This window comes from Phacochoerus africanus, chromosome 11, assembly GCF_016906955.1.
Source record: "Phacochoerus africanus isolate WHEZ1 chromosome 11, ROS_Pafr_v1, whole genome shotgun sequence".
NCBI lineage: Eukaryota > Metazoa > Chordata > Mammalia > Artiodactyla > Suidae > Phacochoerus > Phacochoerus africanus.
The window spans coordinates 135,872,331-135,889,646 of NC_062554.1; the positions used below are offsets into that span (position 1 = coordinate 135,872,331).

The following is a 17,316-nucleotide window of genomic DNA, read 5'->3' on the forward strand; positions in this document are numbered from 1 at the left end:
AGGGCAAAAGGAGAAAAGACAGGTCTCAAGTGGGCTACGCCTTCCTTTCCACAGCCCTTCACGGATGTAAGTGCATTTCCGGCTTGAGACCCTGCAGCAGGCGCTCGTTTCTAAAATGAAAGTATTTAGAACATGATGGAAAGGTCTGACATTGACACAGCTGCACTCTCGTGAGAGGGGAAGACAGAGCATGGGTCAGAAGCAATATTTAGGAGATAACAGCCAAGAATTTTCCAAAACTAAGAAAAAGACATCACGCTACAAAATCTAGGCGTGGGATAAAGACAAAACACACAGAATCACCCAGGAACATCATGGAAAACAGAGAGAATGTTGGAAGCAACCAGAAGCAACGAGGAGGCACAGCCGACTTTTTAACACGAACGGCGAGTTGGAAGACAGTGGGAAGGGTGGAATGAGGAGATAAGAACTGCTAGTCTAGGACTCAGTGATGGGTGAAAAGTTCCTTCAGTAATAAAAGAAAACTTAAAATACACCAAACAAACAAAAATGGAGAGATTTTGTTGCCCGCTGGCCCACTCTAAAAGAGCTGCTGCGTGGAGATCTGGTCCCAGAGAGAAGAATGTAGATGCAGAAAGGAATAGAGTGCTGCTACGGAGGCCATAAATAAAACACAGTACATAAAACTCGAGTGGTTTAAAGTGTAGAGAAAACTGAAATACATGATAAAATATTTCAAAAGTGGTCACGAATGGAGTTCTCCTGTGGCAGCAGGTTAGGGATCCAGCATTATCACTGCAGCAGCTTAATTGCTGCTATGATGCAGGTTTGATCTCTGGACTGGGAACTTTTTTGGGTGTGACCAAAAACAAAAAAAACAAAAAGTGGTGCTGGAGTCCAAGGCTCCTTGGCCTGGAAGAAGTCAAAGAACTAAATTATATCAGATTACAATCAACGAAATGTGTAGATGCCGTGACATCTAGAGTAACTACTAAAGCATGATAAAAGAATGCAAAAGTGATATGTTCATAGACATTAAAACTTTTTTTTTTGTCTTTTTGCCTTTTCTAGGGCCACTGCCGTGGCATATGGAGGTTCCCAGGCTAGGGGTCGAATCGGAGCTGCAGCCGCCGGACTACGCCACAGCCACAGCAACGCAGGATTCTTAACCCACTGAGCGAGGCCAGGGATCGAACCTGCAACCTCATGGTCCCTAGTCAGATTTGTTAACCACTGAGCCATGACAGGAACTCCTAGACATTAAAAATATTTTTAAAAATACTTGATGAGGAGTTCCCGTCGTGGCGCAGTGGTTAACGAATCCGACTAGGAACTATGAGGTTGCGGGTTCAGTCCCTGCCCTTGCTCAGTGGGTTAATGATCCGGCGTTGCCATGAGCTGTGGTGTAGGTTGCAGACGCGGCTCGGATCCCGCGTTGCTGTGGCTCTGGCGTAGGCCGGTGGCTACAGCTCCGATTCGACCCCTAGCCTGGGAACCTCCATATGCCGCGGGAGCGGCCCAAGAAATAGCAACAACACCAACAACAACAACAACAAAAAAGACAAAAGACAAAAAAAAAAAACTTGATGAATCTCCCTGCCAAACAAATAAAACAAAAAAACAAAGATGGAGATAAAAGGGAATATGAGACAGGTAGAATAAACAGAAAATAAGCAGCAAATTCAAGACTGACGCACAAACAGTAGGAATAATCATACTAAATGATACACTTCCTAACACACACTCCAATGAAAAGATAATCAGAGGAAAAAACCGTGATTATTAGAGCTATATCCTAGAAATAAGGGTCCAGAAAGGCAGGGAAAATGTGGAAAGAGAAACGCCATGCAGATGGCCATCCAGACGCAGCTGAGGAGTCACAGCCAGAGCGCACAGATTCGATCGAAGGCAAGGAGACGGCTGTAGATAAAGAAGCTTCTTTCTGAATGACCAAGGGATCAACATACTGAGAAGATGTAAGCATCCCGAAGCGGCGTGCACCTAACGACACACACACACACGTACCTAAGCGTGGGTGTCTACCTCTCCCTCTAGATGTGTGTGTGCGTGGATGAAGTAAAGGGTTAACTGTGCCCATAGAAAGGTTTGCCCTGGCTCCCGGGAGGGAACCCATTAGCCTTGAGGGGCTGCCTGATGAGAGGGTCTTTGCCTGGGGGCCTGAAGCCGGGCTGTGCAGACGATGCTGGTGAGGTGAATTACGAGGGGCCTGGAGCCACACTGTATCACGCTGGGCCTCTGGGGTGTCTGCGAGCAGCTGTGTCTACACGGCCAGCCCCGTGTCATTCTCTAGACATCAAGGATCCGGTCAGCTTCCCTGGCTGTCCCACGTCATCGCTGGGAGAAGCCAGCACTGTCCACATGGCCCCAGGAGCAGAGGACAGCCAGAACCCCATGCCTGGAACGCTCCAGAAACCCTTCATGAGCCTTTTCCCACTGGTGGTTTTAATTCTGCTGCATCCCGCTGTAATAGACCGTAACCCTGAGTCTGAGCCTTGCTAAGTACCCAGGAACTAGCCTACCTAGTAATTAAGGAAGCTGAGGATGGCCTGGGGGACCCCCTGAATTCCCGGTGCGTCTGTGTGTACGTATATATTTCCCGCTTTTCTTTCTTTAGTCCGAATTTTGATCGTCTTTTTATAATGTCTTGAAAGGAATACTTTGACCGCTGATTTTAAGCCTTATTTTTTCAAATAAAACTTAAGACTAAAAAGTTGCCTCAATTTCAACTTCAGTTGCAGTTTGTCATATTTTTATATTTACCTGTTTCAAAATCTTTAAAATTTTTTTTCCGTGTTTTGTCCTTGACCTGTGAGGTGTTTGTTCAGCTAGCTTGTCTCTTAAGTAGGCATACAATTGTGCTTTATTTGCACTGTGTTTTTATTTTATTTTATTTATTTTTTCGTCTTTTTGCCTTTTCTAGGGCCTCTCCTGCAGCATATGGAGCTTCCCAGGCTAGGGGTCCAATTGGAGCTATAGCCACGGGCCTACGCCAGAGCCACAGCAACGCGGGATCCGACCGCGTCTGCGACCTACACCACAGCTCATGGCAACGTCGGATCCTTAACCCACTATGCGAGGGCAGGGATCGAACCCGCAACCTCATGGTTCCTAGTCGGATTCGTTAACCACTGCGCCACGACGGGAACTCCAGCATTTTTAAATATTATTTTTGCTTTAATGATTAAAGAAGACATTTCCAATATTTATTACCTGAAGTGCCACTACAATGAATTCATATTTTCTTTCCATTAACAAACACTAGCACTCTCAGAATGGTAGTTTTATTTGCATAGCCTCTTTATAGGGTGTAGGTATTAACCCTTTGTGCACAAGCTATAAATTATCTTGTATTTTCTTTTTTATTTCAGTTGGATGGGTTTTAAAGAAATGTTTAGTCTGGCCAGCCTTTTCTTTTATACTTTCTTTCATTGCAGCAAAAGAAGAAAGTCTGACCATAGAAATACTTTGTCCTTCTTTTGTAACCTAGGCCTCTCATTTCTGATTCACAGCTAACTGAATGGGACCCTTGCAAAGCACGCAACAGCTGGGATCCTGCTTTGTGTGCAGAGAGACCAGAGGGACATTCCCACGTTAACCAGAGTGGCCATGCTGTGCAGAGTCCCTGCTGCCAGCTCTGGAAGCATCCTCCCCGTGTGTCAGTGTGAGAAGCCACGTGGAAGCATAAACAACACAACGCCAACTTCTTTATCTTGGAGTTTAATACAACATTTAACCTTTTTACTCTTATCCCCACCCCACCCTTTTATGGGCACACCTGCAACATATGGAAATTCCCAGCTCGGGTGGAATCGGAACTGCAGCCGCAGGCCACAGCCACAGCCACGCCAGATCCAAGTCCCATCTGTGACCTAGGCTGCAGCGTGCGACAATGCCGGATCCCTAACCCACTGAGTGAGGGCAGGGATTGAAAACCCACATCCTCGTGGGTACCAGTCGAGTTCTCAACCCACTGAGCCACAACGGGAACTTCGACCTTTATACTCCTGAGGTGGGAATCTAAGTTTCCCTCCGTGTAAAGACAGTACACAGGTGGAGGATCACGGTCAAAAAATGATTTGTGCTTTGAGCTCAGCTCCAGGGATGCAAAATGCATTTAAAATATACGCCGTACCTTGAGGAGCTGGGATCTTGCAGTGCACACCTGAGGTGCAGCAGCACTCCACAGCTATCGGTGGAGAGGGAACCCAGCCAGCTGCCTGGGGGGGGTTATGAGGCTGTACTTGAGGCCATGTCTCATCAGGACCCTAAGGACAGCACAGCCCCTCAAGTGTGAAGGGACTGAGACTGTGGCCCAGGTGCTGGTCCAGGTTCTCCTACAGGTCACACGGTGCAGGGCTTGAAAATTGCTTAAAACTTAGAGAAACTCTTTTTTTTCTTTTTTAGAAAGAAAATGTAGTTAAATTTCTCCTTCCGTGGTTTTTTTTGGGGGGGTCAACTCTAAGGCTTCCTCTTTTTACAAAGATCGTGCATTTCCTACTTAAAATGCAATAGCAGGTAGATACACACAGTATGGCTTCACTTTTCCCACTTTAGAAATTACTGGGGGAGTTCCCATTGTGGCACAGCAGAAATGAACCTGACCAGTATCCATGAGGACACAGGTTCGATCCCTGGCCTCACTCAGTGGGTTAAGGATCCGGCGTTGCCATGAGCTGTGGTGGAGGCTGCAGATGCTGCTTGGATCTGGCGTGGCTGTGGCTGCAGTGTAGGCTGGCAGCTGCAGCTGTGATTCGACCCCTAGCCTGGGAACTTCCATGTAACGTGGGTTCAACCCTAAAAAAGCAAAAAAAAAAAAAATTTTAAAAAGAAATGACTGGGTTTATGTGCCTTCCTGAATTTCCTCCTGATGCACCCTCTCCCCCATTTCCACCTGTCTGGTGGCGCAAAGCCAGGTGGCCGTGTTCGTGAGTCCACACCAGGGTGGCAGTGGCTGGACTCAGGCACCACGTGGTACAGCAGGTAGGTGGGGGTGGGGCTGGGTCTACCAACTACTTCAGGGCAGACAAGCGCTTTGAAGATGCTGCAAAAGACATCTGAATGAATGCTGAAACTGCACATGGGTGTGAGTAACTGGCCTGTCTGCCAAGGGTTTCTGGCTCTGCCTTTTTTTTTTTTTTTTAAGGCTGCACTTGTGGCATGTGGAAGTTCCTGGGCCAGGGGTTGAATGGGAGCTGCAGCTGCCAGCCTATACCACAGCCACAGCAATGCAGGTCTGAGCTGCAACTGCGACCTACACCACAGCTTGGGGCCACACTGGATCTTTCACCCTCTCAGTGAGACCAGGGATCAAATCCTCATCCTTATGGACACTATGTCGGGTACTTAACACACTGAGCCGCAGCGGGAACTCCTGGTTCTACTTCTGAGTCAAGCGACAGCCCCTGGGGTTGGGAGGGACCAGGCGAGCAGTCTGGACCTGCGACTGTGTGTGGAGGTGACGTGTGTCATCACTGGGGATGGGAGACCCCAGGGCTCTGCCGTCCCTTCCTGGTCAAGACAGGGCCACGCCCCCGCCACGCCCCTACAGGTGGTTTGCTCAGGTCAGAGGGCTCGGGACAAGGGAACCACTTCCAGAACGGGATGGGTCTGGGGCTTCCTGGAGACTCTAGGGGAGGGTGACATGTGTGTCTTAGGAACGGAGTTTACAGCCGAAATGTTGGGTTCCTAGTGCTGGCTCTGCCACACGCCGGCAGCCATGTGGGCCATGATGCCATGGGCTTCGGGTCTGTCGCCTGTACCAGCCTCGTGCCAGCAAATCTAAGCAGGCGCTTCCACTCCCTGCAGCCTCCAAATGCAGTGGACCCCTGCATGCTGTTCTGCACGTTGCTTTGGTATTGTCGCTAACAGGCCCTGGACAGTCTCCCACCGCAGAGCCCCGAGGGAGGCCTGCTCCTCTTCCAGCGGCAGGAGCCCTCGGAGTGTGCGCATCCTGTAACTCGCGAGCAGTCCCTGAGCAGGGTCCAGAACCAGCCTGTGACGAGCAGCCCACGACACGCGGTACCTACACCGCACGGCACGCTCTCCTCCGTCCCAGCACGGTACCACCTACGCTGGAACTCTCTTCTGTGCATCAGTGACAATCGTAAAACAAAGTGACGTGCTGGGCAAGACGAACCCCCCCACCCGCTGCATCTCCCAGCGGCCTTCTAAGCTCAGCCTCCCCGTCTCCTCAAGTGGCGCCGCCTAGAGCCTCGGACCTGCTGGCGCCCGGGGAGGTGCCTGGACCACTGAGCATGTCGCCCACTGCTCGGCAAACATGCTTCTCCTCCAGACCCGACGTCAGCCAAGTTCGTCTTGTCAACGAAAGGGCACCTCACGGGGACTTGACGTTCTCAGGAGTTCCAGTCACATGCCATGTGTGTGCAAAGGCACCTTCTGGGGGCATCAAAGGGAGATAAGCCCCTTCTCCGCGCGGAGCACCCAAGGGCGTGCGAACCACCTCGCAGCTCCTGGGGGTCACCGTTGGGCGCTACCCCACGCCGGGGTCCGGGAGAGACGTTTCCCTTGGAATTACTGGCAGGGGCCACCTTTGCCTCGAGACCCGAGGGAGACCCACACAACTCACCCGTGTCCCTCCTGCCCTACAAAGCACAGCGGGGCCCGCTGCCCAGCCCCAAATGCCAACAGTGCCAGGGTCACGAACTGACTCCGGCCCCGCTAATGAAAAGCCTCTGTGGGAAGCTTCTGAGACCCTGAAAAATGTGTGAGGACCCTCGGTTACTACAGCCCGGTGACAAAACATGGGAGAGTGACAGGCGTCTTCCATAAGGGATGTGCACGGATGCCACTGTGACCATGGGGCCGACGTGTGCTGTGACCACAGAGCTGAGGCTCCCAGTGACCACAGGGCTGACCTACACACGGTGACCATGCGGTGTGCATGCGCACACACACGTGCACGCTGTGACCCCAGGGCTGACTTGTGCTGTGACCACAGAGCTGACACACAGGTGCGCACACACACACTGACCGCGGGGCACTGACCTTGAGGAGCCTGAAGGCCGTCATCCAGCACGTTCGGCTCTGCTCGTCCTCGGCGCAGAGCAAGCGCAGCTCTTTGGCCTCGGTCCTGACCCTGTTGGGCTAGAGGAGGGAAAGGAGGAAGGCCCGTGAGCGTCGCGGTGCATCGGGACACGCGCCCCGTCCCGCGAAGGCAGGGCTGGGTCCCGCACACTGCATGACCCGCCAGGCACCTGGACAGCACGTGCAGGGGTGCACAGACCTGCCGTGAGCTTCATCACGGCTCTGAGGGCAGACAGGCCCTGGGCGGATGTGGCCACTCTTGCTTCGACTGGGTGGCCAGCCGCCCTTCCACAGGGGGTCTCGGGAGCTGAGCAGGGCAAGCCAGCCATCAAGGCGGGGGTGTGATGGGGACGAGGGCGGGGAACTCTGCGCAGAAAACACTGATTCCAGGAGGGAAGGCCGGCCCTTCCGTCGCCTCCCGGAAGGACGAGGAGGCCGCCCCCACAAGGCCAGGGGGCGGGGTGGGAAGCTGGTTGGGGGAGAGGCCCCCGGGCTCAGGGCTCACAGAGCATCTGGGGGTCCCAGGGTGACGCTGTCGTCGCCCAGAGGAGGTACTGGAGTGGTTGAGCCGTGGAGCTGAGCGGGGTCGCGGGCCTGGCTGGAGCCCAGAGACAGAAGCGACCGAGACCTCGAGGCTTTTGCGTGGCTGGGTCGCCATGGCGACCCTCCGATCCCACACCTAAGGGCGGTGCTGGGGTGGACACTGGCCCAGCTCGCCCCCTCGGGAATCTGGAGTGGGGCGAGGGGGCCCTGGACAACAGCCCCTCCTGCGGCCCAGACGGTGGGAGAAAGAGTGCAGGCCTGCAGAGGAAGAGCACAGCGCGTGGGCCAGAGGGAAGGGGCGGCCGGCTTCCAGCAGCGGCCCGTGCACCTCGGCCTTCAGCTGGTTTGAGGTCAGCTCCTGTTGTTACCCAGAGAAGCTTCATCGAATGAAGTAGAAAACGGTATTTTGGGAAGGAATGGGCTCCCTGGGCCTGCCTCCTTGTCGGGCTCAGAAGTGAGCCCGGCTGGAGACTCTGGGTTTGCTTACTGACTGCTGGATGTGGGCAGGGGGCTGCTCAGTTCCGGCCCTGTAAGGAAGAAGGCCGGGGTGGAAGGCCTAGCAGGGTGTCTGGTGCGGCGTGGGCAGCCCGTGAAATCTGCTCCGAGAGTCGTAAGGACACAGGCATCACCACGGCCTCACTGGGGAGAGGAGTGAGCCCGCCAGAGAAGGCTGTGTGTGTGTGCACACCTGTGTGCGGGCATGCACATGTGTGTGTGTGTGTGTCCCCACAGGGGTGTGTGGGCGCATGTGTGCATGTGTGAGCCTATGTGTGAGCATGTGCCCTTCCACGTGTGCAGAGGGAGGGCACTGCTTCGGTCACCCCTGGCCTCCTGTCCCAGAGACTAGAGTCCACACAGAAGGCATCAGCTCACTTAGTAGTGAAGTGTCACTGGAGCCCACCCAGGTGACAGGCTGGGGGTCCCTAAGCCGCCAGGCCTGCGACGGGCACTGCCCATCACGGACTCTGCGTTTCCCCGAGCATCTGAGCTATTCAAGGACGGATACATCACAAGCACACAAGAAATATTTTATATGGATGAATAAATACAGTATGAAATTGTTTCTGTTAAAAAAAAAAAAGCAGCAACCAAGAGAGGTCACTGACTTAATTCCAAAGTGCCCAGCAGGATGGGGACAGTGAAACCTGGAAGGGCTGTGGGTAGGGTACCTTGATGCAGAAGCCGTAGTCCGTGGGGGCGCCGTACTGCTTCCTGCCGGCGATCAGGGAGAAGATGCTGCTGTCCTCCAGGTCGGCCAGCAGCTGCAAGTGTCTGGGCTCCTGCAGGAAGGAAGGTCAGGTTTACCGGGGAGAATTTCCCAGCACAGAGAGAACAAGTGTTCCCCGTCTTCGCCAACAGAGGGCAGTCTCGGGGCGCTGCCGACGCCTCTCCCCTCTGAGAGTCCGCGGATTACAGCATCTCTTAAACTAAGTGCGAAGTTAAAACCACATTCCTCCAGCCCCCGCCAAACCCCCAGCCCCTTCCCAATTCTCAGGCAGAAGAGGGTTCCAACGTATGTGACTCTCTGCCAAGTCAAAGCGCCACAGCCTAATGTTCGAAGAGAAAGCCGGGAGAAGATCTGGAGCCAGAGCTCAAAGGCAGGACCCACTCCACCTTGGCTCTGCCGCGCGAGCAGAGTCCAGGCGTGCCTGCAATGCTCCCATCCACAGCTTGACCCCTCCTCGGCCTCCTCAACGCTCCATCCCATGTCTGTTTCCTGCTCTAGGTTGCAAACGTCCCCGGGTTCAGCACACCCCACATGGGGCTGGGAGATAAGGTGGTTACCCTCTCCCCACCGTGAGAAGACCTGCATCTGCGGATGGAGGGCAGGCTGGCAGTGCCTACTCTGGGGCCCTGCTCCTTCTCTCTGGTCTGCGCCTTCTCTCCAGCTCACGGCCCTTCTGGCAGCCACACCCCTTCCCTCTGGTGGCCACGCCCCTCTCTCTGGGGCCACGCCCCTTCTCCCGCTTAAGCCCACAGGGCTGATTTCCCGGAGCAGCCCCAGGACCCCGGATGCCAGGCCAGCACCCTCGCCTGGGGTCCCCTCCTTCTCTGTCCTCTGCAGGTACAGAAGAGACCGCAGCTCTTGGATGCTAAGTGCGTGGCCAGGGTCTGCTGATTACGCCCCCGGGGCAGGCACTTGGACTTGACAGGAAGGAGTAGGTCAGCGGTGCAAAGACACCAGGAGACCCCGCCAGACAAGCCTGCAGCACCCCAACTCTCCCTGGAGGCCGGCAGGCTGTTTCCCTCCCTCACCTCCTCTTCCCACTGGGGAAACACACAAAACTGCAATTTATTCCGTAAAATATCTACAATAACATGTATTAGATTGGCATTAGCGTGGCAAAAATCTATCAAATATCCTTACGGCTTAGATGCCAATTCCCAAATTATGGAAACTAAGCCAGCATCTTCCAAGGGACTCAGGCAGCCAGGAGGCTCTGTTCCCAGCCCGCAGGAGGAGCCGGCTGGCCAGCTGGGGGATGGGGGAGCGACACAGCCCTGGGGCTGTGTTAGAACTTCTAGTTTGCCAGGCAGGGCTGTGTACCAGGAACTCTGAGTTTAGTTTAATGGCATGAGCTAGGAGGAGCATGTTATTTTATTTATTTCTCTTTTTTCATTTTTTTTAAAAGTTTTACTAGAGTTGATTTATGATGGTGTGACAATTGCTGTATAATGAAGTGGGGCAGTTATACATGTAACACACCCATTCCCTTTCCAAGGCGCATTTAAAACAAAGCCCACGTTCACCCTGAGTGCCCCCAGCCTGGCGGCACTGGCGGTCCCGCTGTGTTTCAACTCACCTTGGAAGCGCCCTTCGTGGAGCAGTAGAGGCCTGATCTCCGCAAACACACGTACAGCTTCTTCCACGATTTCCTTCCCAGCTCCTTCACGTGCAAAAACCCTTGAATCTCAGGACAACTACTGGAGTTCAGAAAATTCTGTTGAAGGGCATATTTTAAAAGTCAGGTAATGCTCATACAAAATTATTAAAGCAGATGTGCTCCCAGCATCACTGACACTGGACCGTTTTATTCATTACTAAAATACTCTTTTTGGGTCAGAGTGTTTTCAAATTGTATTTTTCCTTTCAAAAGGCTTAAAAATCCCATGTAGATGGCTGTTGCCTAAAACATAATTAGTATTTAATCACACCCAAGCAAAAGGAGCTAATGCTGACAGAAACCACGAAGCCATAAGTCTTCTAATGAGACGGTATATTTAAGGACCCTGCCTTTTACTCTGGCTTTCTGTGAAGCCTTCCGTCTGGTCCTCAGAAGTGCCAGCAGCACTGATCAGGGGAACAGTGGGCTGGGAGCAAGCATCTGGCTGACCACGTGCCCTCCAGAGCAGGCTGGGTACCTGGTGGAACGATGCCTGGCGATGGCCCACTGTCCCCAGCTCCCACCGGCAGCACGTCTTTCTTCAGGTCCAGGTGGGCGAGCAAGGCTGGGGGAGGACCCTGGGGTCCTCTGCATGACCGAGAAGGACACAGCTCCTCCCACAGGTGGCAAGGGCCATGTGGCAGGTCCTGATGCCCCTGAGGCAGTGCTCCTGGGGTCTCAAGAGATCACCATGCATGTTCGCCAGGCACCAGGCTGCCTCTGGGAGGCGCCTGAAGAGCAGGAGCCACTGCACAGGCTGCGGTACCCAAGCACCGACAGCTCTTGCCCTGAGCAGACAGGTGCTCTGGTCTGGGGGCTTTCCGGAAGAGCCCACCAGGCCGAGCACTGAGACGCTGAGCTCCGGAGGCAGCAACACAGCAGGCGAGGCAGGGCTCAGGGCAGAACCCATGGCAGTACCTTGCAGTACTTTTCTCTAGTTTAGGTGCCACCTGGAGAGTGCCGGGTGCCTTGGTGAATGGTTAATTCTCCATGTAACACACTGTTAAGGACACATTTTAGGGGTGCAGAGTCACAGCCTGACTTCCCAGGAAGAGCACGAGTCAGCAAGGAGCCCAGGAGGCACCCGGAGGCCCCTCCCCAGTGGGGCAGGGGATGGCTGAGTTTAGTTGGAACAGACTTAAAAAGCACAGAAACAATTAAGACAGGTGTCCTGGCTTTTAGAGAAGAGTCAGCTACTTTTAAAAGATTTATGGCCACCCAGTCATTTTTCACCATGAAGTGGACCCAGAATTTCTATAGCGATTTCCAGGGACTCAGGCTGGCAGATGGGGGCGTGCACAGAGAACACGGGAGCTGTGGCTGCCCCATCCTGCCCTCCAGTTCCCATGGCCTCTCAGTCGGGGGAAGTTTATCCTGCTAATAAGTGCTTGTTTCGCTCTGAAGCAGCCTGGCTACACACAGCTTCCCCTAGTCAGCACTTGTTTCTGGTTACTCTAAACTCCACGAGAAGCCAAGGCTCATAAGTGAGTAAGAATGCACCGGGGACCCAGCCCAACGCAGATGAAGGACCGTCTATGCAGAGACTGCGGCAGAAGCCCCTCCCAGCCCAGTACCTGCAAAAGCTGGGTCTGACTGCCGTTGGACTGCTGGCACCAGGTAACCATCTGTTCGGGGAAGAAATTCTAGGACAGGGGAAAATGGAGGGGTTCAAGGTTAGCTTACGAGTGGGGAAAAGCAAACTTGCAGGTATGCCAGTCCTAAAACACTACAACTGTGTACTGTTTCTATTTAAAAGGCAGTCTTTTTAGTCCTTTATCACACGATGGAAACGCCTCCTTCACACAGCTGCATCTTTCCTCAAACACTGGATCAAGTCTGGGGCATCCGTTATGTCCACTGGGCATCACGCGGCCAGTGCACCAAGCAGACAAGGCTGGCACTCGGCCGAACTCAGGGACACCGTGCTCGGCAGGAGGAAAAGGACTCCGAAACCAGGAGCCGTGCACAGGGACGTCAAGAGGCTTTTCCCGGTGTGCTCCCCAAGCAGTTACCAAATTTCTTCCTTTTAGTAAGAACAGCAGCCAAACTCTCCGAACCAGAGGCGGACAACGGCTCGTCCCCCCGCGTCGCTGCTGTTGTGCCTCAGGACTAAGACCAGGGCTCCTGCCACGGCCCAAGTGGGGCTCCCAACCCTGATCTTTCACAGGGCAGGTGCCCATCTCCCAAAAACAGGAGGGGGGAAAAAAAAAAGAAAGAAATCAAGGAGACCACAGCTCAGTATGCCTGGATGTTGGTGTCCCTCCATAAGTAATCCCCAAATAATATCTGCTATTTGCAGAGAAACGCGAGTTTTTATTTTACAGAGTATCTGCCCAAGTTGCTCCGAATTTATGACCTTTTAAAATAACTGGAAAAGCCTGCCCCTCCCCCACGTAGAGACTGACCCCCTTCCCCATGGTCACTACTGGGAAAAGGCCATGGTCACCTCTGGGCAGGACAAAGCCACTAGCTAAGTGTCAGAGAGGAGTTTCGGGCCGGGACGGCTTCGTTAAACAGCAGCTCAGATCCTCGCCGCCTCCTGCCACCTCCCGCTTCCTGCACAGTGATTTTACGATCTGCTCCCATGAAACCCCAGGATAAACTGCAGGATCTCAGGAGTTCCAAACCCCAAGCCAAAGAGGGAAGACTCACCGTGGGATTTTTGAAAAACTCATATTTCGCGTAATTCTTCCGGAATAAAAATTTGCTTTCGTTCGCCAGCGTGTGCTGCACCTGGATCACCCGCTCGTGGTCTTCCAGGCCCCTTTCTGCAGAGAGAGGCTCGGGTGAGGTGAGCCGGGCAGAACCTCCGTGGAGCCTCACAGCCCCTCACAGGGCCCGGCGGACCTGCGGCTCCTCTGAACACCGAGAGCGCAGAGGAGCTCAAGAGCCGAAGGCAGCTGAAACCTGTCTCCAGGGCTAAGAGGCGCACACCCGCGTCTCAAGACACACAGCGGGAGGCCCTCGGGTCCGTCCTCACTTTGCTGCCGTCTCCACTTGGCACCATTTGGTTTGAGGAGTCGGCAAAGACTCTTGGGAAATGCTTTTGCCTTCAAATTAAGAAATTTCAACTCTTGTAAAGAACAGGGACTCTACCCACTGGGAAAACAGCCTAAGACGAAGAACAGTGGGAGGGCTGTGGGCGAGGGAGGAGGATGCCCGGTGGGTGGGCAGAGGGGCGGCAGAGACAGAAAGGCTCGGGTTTCATGAAACTCAGTTAGTTGCCTGAAAGGGGGGAGAGCAAACGGGGATGCAGGTGGGCAACCCCCAGGCGGTCCGTGCCCGCACCCATCTGTGAGCTGGAGTCCAGGCCACACACACGTCCTGGGGCTGGACTGCGTGGTTGGGAAGGACACACACGTGGCACAGCACTTGTGCGTGTGCACACGCGCGCGCGCACACACACACACACACACACTTCAGTGCACGAACGTGCGGCACCATCGCCCTGGGACGGGTCTGGCTCCACGTGGCACAGGAGCTGCATGCCCGTCTCCCTCGAGCTGCTCTGACGGGCAGCGGGGAACTCACTGTGCTCCACAAAGGGGTCAACCACAGGAGCAGCCCCAGTGTGTGTGAACCAACGCCCACGAAACTGACACAGAAGGCCGGGTCGGCCCTCCAAGCCGCCACCTCCACTCATGCGGCCAGGGCCGAACCCCCAGAAAGTGTCGTCCCCAAGGAAGGACCGAAAGGATTTCTAAGTCAAAGCCGTCTCGGAACGTGGGAGAAATCCTGCCGACAGAGGACGCAGTCACCGGGGCACTGGGCTGAGCGGTCACGTCGGCACGCAGATTCCGCAGTGAAGACAGACATGGGTCAAGCCCAAGTCTCCTCCCCAGACAGACAGGAAGCTCAGGCACCCCAGGAAGGGCCAGGCCTGACACCTCCTGTGACCCACGGGCAGGTCCACTGGCCCCTGGCTGCGGGGGCAACCGGCCAGCAATTCCAGAACCAGACCCTGCCCTGTCTCCCAGGACAGGAGCCGGAGGCGCAACCCGAGAGCCCCTGCAACAGCTGTGTCTGCTCCCAACACGGAGCAGCGTCATTCACTTCAAACAAGGGACCTTCCTCGAGATTTTTATTCAGAGAAAAATATTTCTGTAGTTATAAGGGGAAAAAAACCCAACCCAATAACCTGCTGGTGGTTGTCTTATAGACTTTATCTTTATACCAGGTAAGGAGAAATCAATGGGGGGGAGGCAGAGGCCGCTCAGTCGGGACAGGGCAGGTGTCCACCGGCGTGACGGGGCCCCCGGCCGGCGTAACGAAGGCAGGCTGAGGCGTCAGCACCCCCTGCCCCAGCTCCTCACAGCCCCCCACCACCCGGCAGGGCCCCCGCGGCAGAGACGGGCCTGCAATTGCAACAGCACCCAGGGCACTCCCCGCTCCGGCCGGTGTGAGAGCATCATGGGCTCGAGGACCTGGCTTCTGCACCCTGACGAGCAGCCCGCCGGCTTGCCGTCTACCTGAGCGGCCAAGGGAGTCCCTTTGGTGCCTTTCAGCGCTGACAGACACGGAGACAAGACGGAGAAGGAGCGGCCTGCAAGGGCGGCCCCGAGTGCCAAGGCTGAATGTGGACGGCTGCCTGTCCTTGGACCCGTCAACACCTGCCCACATCAGGGCCTGCATGTGCCTAGGACAGCACAGGGCAGCCGCCGCGCCCTCCTCACCCGGCCAGTGAGCAGCCCAAGAAGGGGCTCCTGCCTCCGCCGAGGTCTTTCATCCCAAGTCACACAACAGACGTCCCCAGATCCTTCAGTCACAGGACCTGGCTGTGACCCGCTTCTCTTTCCGGGGCTCCAGGCTCACTTCCGCTCCAGCCTCTCCTGCTCACCTGTCCTGATGCGGGGCCTGTAGCGGGGGGACCCTGGACCCCAAGGGTGGAGGGGACGTGCCGGCCCACCTTCAAGCTCGCAGGGGCACCAAGATGCAGTTTTCACACCAAAGTTCCTGTTTCTCGAAATTCTTCTAAAAAAGTCTGTGAACTTGAGACACTGCAGGCAGGTTGTTTAACAGCCCTCAGTCCTCTGCGTGTGAGGGTGCCCTGGCTGAAGCAAAGCCCTCCAGACCTGCACACCTGCTTGAGGCAGACAGGAGGGCAGCGCTTCCCAAAGTGACGGCGCCTCTCGGCCCCTCCCGGTGGACTCTGGGCTGTCCAGGGGCACTGGCTGGGGACGGTGCTGCCACATCTAAGGGCCCAACACAAGGTACCAAGGCCGAAATATCCTCATCAGGTGGGACCTGGAAGCCCCCTGATGGCTGAGGAGACCAGGAAAGGTGCACGCTCAGGCGGGGCGTCGGCACACAGACGCGTGGTGACCTGAGATGGGGACCGCCAAGGACTCCGCCCAACCTTTCAAACCACCGAGGGGTCCAGGACCAGGACCACTGGAGCCGGCAGGGGGGACCAGGAGGGCCACCGGAACTGGCTCTGGCAGCCAGCGTGGTCAGAGAGGGCCCTGCCAGCCAGAGACGCGGCCTGCCAGGCTGGCAGCTGCCACCGTTCCTGCCCCTCCGTGAGTGAGACGCTCTTGCCCCATGGGCACCTTTGGGGCTGCAGCCCTCCTGCTGGGGGAAAGGAAGCCACCTCAGAATGGCTGTCTTGGGAGCTGCCCCCACCTCCCAAATCCCTTCTGGGTGTGAAAGGATTAACAGCATTAAGGTGTAGCATCTTAGCTGCAAGGATCAGCGCAGTATCTGTGCTTGAAAACCCTCAAATTCTGAGGCTCTGCACAGACTCCAAAGCTGCCAGGCGAGGCGGGCGCCCCCCCCCCATTACTGGGGGAACCACCACAAGCACCTCTCCCTCTGGCCTGAGCCAGCAGCTTCGAGTGTGTGCAGGTCCCGGGAGCAGCCCCAACACACACTCCATGGGACAGGGGCTTCCTAAAGGGAGGATCAGTGACCGGGGGTGGGGTGGGGGGGCTGCTGGCTCTGCCCTGAGAACAGGGGGTGGCAGACGTGTGTGCCAGGACCCAGGAACATGCCCGGAACACTGCCCGTCAGAGGACACTGCCCACCCTACTCAAGTGGTTTATGCCACCACACTTGTGCTCCTGGGAGCGGCGCCCCCAGAGCCATGCCCACGGTGGGTCTGAACAGGGTCCGGGGCCTGCCTTTTCCCCACTCCTGGTGTCTGGCCATGAAACACCAGTGGACAGTGGAGGGGAGGGGATTCTCGCCTATAACAACCTGAATGAAAAAGAATTGCATGTCAGGCGTGGATCGGGGCGAACGGGCAGGGCACACGGAGGGCAGGGGTGCGGTGAAGCCCTTGAGAGCGGCGGCGGTGGCGGTCTGGTGCCCCAGGCGCTGACCTGAGGGGCGGCGTGGCTCGGCTCCGACACCTGCCCAGCCCTCCGCGGAAGCCAGCGGCACGAGGCGCGTCCCTGTGCTGCTCAGGAGAAGGGAGCCGGTGGCAGAGGGTGAGGAAGACGTTTCCGGGGGGTGTCAGGGGACCACCCCTCAGCTCTCTGATTTCTATGTTAAACAGGATCCGAAATTTGATCCCGATGTTCTTTTTCAGTTTCCCACCTTTTCACTTGCTCTTCTCCTGCCCTCTGCCCCTTTTCACTGGGTTTTATAACCACCTCTCATCCCCCGAAGGGGCCTGCGTGAATCCGTCTGTGAAGAAGAGAAGGAACAAAGACGAGCACAGCCCGGACACTGCGTGCGCGGCTCGCGTTGCCTCTGTGACTTCCTCGGAAGACACTGGACTTCGCGCGGCTGAGCCCTTCCCGAGGTGAACGTGTCCAGTTTCTTCTCACTCTGTGACCTTCAAGAAATCAAGCGCTACTTGAACGAAGCTTCCTTAGGCAGTGTGCTAGGTATCGGCTCCCGTTTCACGTGTTCTCTGCTG

The 17,316-nt window shown here is 55.5% G+C and overlaps 1 protein-coding gene across 3 annotated transcripts in view; it reads right to left on the bottom strand.

Annotated features, from left to right (window-relative positions):
- Nucleotides 1-17,316, bottom strand: part of GRB10 (growth factor receptor bound protein 10) — a 158,336-nt gene that overhangs the window by 12,459 nt on the left and 128,561 nt on the right. For all 3 annotated transcript variants that reach the window (XM_047753012.1, XM_047753011.1, XM_047753010.1), the window contains 5 exons: nucleotides 13,107-13,222; nucleotides 12,029-12,097; nucleotides 10,374-10,511; nucleotides 8,739-8,849; nucleotides 6,988-7,086 (listed from right to left, as the gene is read on the bottom strand). In XM_047753012.1, coding sequence (XP_047608968.1) covers nucleotides 6,988-7,086; nucleotides 8,739-8,849; nucleotides 10,374-10,511; nucleotides 12,029-12,097; nucleotides 13,107-13,222 — 533 coding nt within the window. The remainder of the gene's footprint in view (nucleotides 1-6,987; nucleotides 7,087-8,738; nucleotides 8,850-10,373; nucleotides 10,512-12,028; nucleotides 12,098-13,106; nucleotides 13,223-17,316) is intronic.